Raw genomic sequence first — 2,546 nt, forward strand, 5'->3', positions numbered from 1 at the left:
TCGGCAACCTCCTCATTTTCATGGACTGATGGCGCCTGCACCTCATTCCACATGACCCTAATGCTGGGCATCTTCCAGCACTCGCCCCTCCGTGTCGATCACTCCGTGACCCTCCCAAGGGCTAACTCCCAAGTAGCCTATTAACCTGCCCACGTCCCTGAAAAGCCGGCACGGGACACGGCCCCGCCTCCTCTGAGCCACCTCAGGGCTCCTGCCCCCTCGCTGTCCCCAGGGGCCGTCCTCCCCACAGGGAGGGGCGGCCGCCAGAGCAGGTGTCTGGGCAGGAAGCGGGTGGGGTGGGAAGGTGGGCGGGCCCACTCACAATGACGGTGTCGGTGCCCAGGACGCCCTCCATGCTGCCCGTGCCGTACTGAATGGTCAGAGGCTCGCCCAGGTCCCGGAAGTGGAGGACTTGGCCGGGTCGAAGCGGTGGTGGTTCTCTGGAACACAGAGCCGGGTCAGAGGGGCCCTGGGTCTCCTCGCCCTCGCCAGCGCCCGCGGGCCTTGTGAGCAGCCCGTTCTCTCTTGAGCCCCGAGTTCAACAAACAAAATGATCCTCGCCCGGCCAGCCGGCTCAGGAGAGGACATGAGCATCGTCCTGCCAACCAGGAGGTCACGGTTCGATTCCTGTCAGGGCACAGGTCCGGGCTGTGGGCTCAATCCCCAGCAGGGGGGTGCAGGAGGCAGCTGGCCAATGATTCTCTCTCATCATTGATGTTTCTATCTCTCCCTCTCCCTTCCTCTCTGAAATCAATAAAAATCTATTTTTTTAAAAAAGAAAATTATCCTTGGCTGCTGGACCCACCTCTCTGAGACCAGGGCTACCTGTGTGGCTTCCAAATGAAAATAAGAGCAGTAACTGGTTTGGCTCAGTGGATAGAGCGTCGACCTGCAGACTGAAAGGTCCCAGGTTCGATTCCAGTCAAGGGCATGTACCTTGGTTGTGGGCACATCCCCGGTGGGAAGTGTGCAGGAGGCAGCTGATTGATGTTTCTCTCTCATCGATGTTTCTAACTTTCTATCTCTCTCCCTTCCTCCCTGTAAAAAATCAATAAAATATATTTTAAAAATAAAAAATAAAAAAAATAAGAGAGAAAAAACCGCCTCCCCTGCGGCCGCCCATCAGCTTTGCAACCGCAGGCCAGTCTCTCTCCTTCCCTGAATCTGTTCCTTCATCTGGCAAATGGGGTGAAAAGAGCACACACTGCCCAGGACTGTTGGGAAATAGATGAGATGTCCAATGTGTTTTCTCATCGGTGAGAGGCCGCTCTCTCCATTCGGCCGGCACCCCCTGGCCTGACGTAGCCCATTACACAGGAAGGAAAACTGAGGGCCCAGGAGAGGACGCAGCTGGCCTCGGCTTCTGGTGGAGGCAAAACAAAAACTCACGCTCCCCCACCTCCAGCTGCGGGTTTATACGTCAGCCCCGAGATGTGTACCCCTCCCGGTCAGTGGCCGTTTGCCGGGGCTGAGGGCGGACCTGGCACACGGGAGGCTGGGGGGTCAGCGCCAGCCTCCTGCGCCTCACATGGCCCGCTGGCCAGCTGCCCCCCGCAGGCAGCGGCCCGGTCCGAGGGTGGGGCGGGCGGTCACTCACGGCAGGCATTGCTCTTGCAGTAGACGGAGGGCACCCAGAGGTCGGAGGAGCCGGTGTCGAACACCACGGTGAACTCCTGGGGCGGCGTCCCGATGGCGATCTTCCCGAAGTACTGACACTGCGGGCGGGGCACAGGCTCAGTGGGACAGCGTGCGGGGGAGGGGACAGCATGCAGGGGAGGGGGACATGGGCATGGAGCCTGTTCAGTTTCGTGGGCGCCGTGCTTTCTGCCCAGAAACTGGGAAGTCGAGGGGAAAGGAACAGGAGGCTCCCTGGGGAGGGAGGGGGAGGGGTCTCAGCCCCCACGCTGGGCACCCACCCCCGCCATGAGCCTGCTGGCCTCAGCCCCAGCAGCAGACATCGGATTGAAGTTTAAGTCCTGCCTAGGAGGGACACCGGGCCACCCAGCCGGGAGCAGGGGCAGAGAGGTGGGCCCAGCTTGGGAGAGACCCCAGGTGCCGCCATGCGGCCCCTGCCACACCTCCTCGCCACGGGCCAGGACTAGAGCCGGCGGGCGTGAGGATGACCTCAGTAAGGAGAGGAGACAGAAGAGAGGGCTGGGTTTCCTGCAGAGAGTGACAGGTGAGAGGGAGTCGGGCTCCAGGAAGGCATGGGGCCCAGGTCCCTCCTACCAGCAGCGGCCCATCCCCCCGGAGCCCCAGTGAGGCAGGGCCCCCTGGTCCCGGAATGAGGGGATGAGGCTGGACCGGGACAGACAACGGGCCCGAGGGCTGCTGTCTGCAGGATGCCTGTCATTCAGAGCCCAGCACTGCAAGGCTGACCCAGGGCCAGGGATGTGGCCTCCATGTCCTGAGGGACTCGGTTCCTCCAACAGGGGAGGAGGAGGCGGGTGGGGGTGGGGTGTCCGTGGCACCCTGTGGGGGTGGAGAGCCACTCACATCCAGGTAGTTGAAAAGGGGCTCGCTGGCGACCTTCCCGGCCTGGTACT

At 61.8% G+C, this 2,546-nt stretch overlaps 1 protein-coding gene across 1 annotated transcript in view; it reads right to left on the bottom strand.

The window, feature by feature from the left end:
* LOC102420033 (chymosin-like) overlaps window positions 1–2,546 on the bottom strand; it is a 20,188-nt gene that overhangs the window by 13,792 nt on the left and 3,850 nt on the right. The window contains 4 exon segments of the mRNA XM_023757016.1: window positions 323–405; window positions 408–440; window positions 1,598–1,715; window positions 2,497–2,544. Coding sequence (XP_023612784.1) covers window positions 323–405; window positions 408–440; window positions 1,598–1,715; window positions 2,497–2,544 — 282 coding nt within the window.

The sequence above is a fragment of the Myotis lucifugus genome, unplaced genomic scaffold, assembly GCF_000147115.1.
Source record: "Myotis lucifugus unplaced genomic scaffold, Myoluc2.0 scaffold_101, whole genome shotgun sequence".
Taxonomy (NCBI): Eukaryota; Metazoa; Chordata; class Mammalia; order Chiroptera; family Vespertilionidae; genus Myotis; species Myotis lucifugus.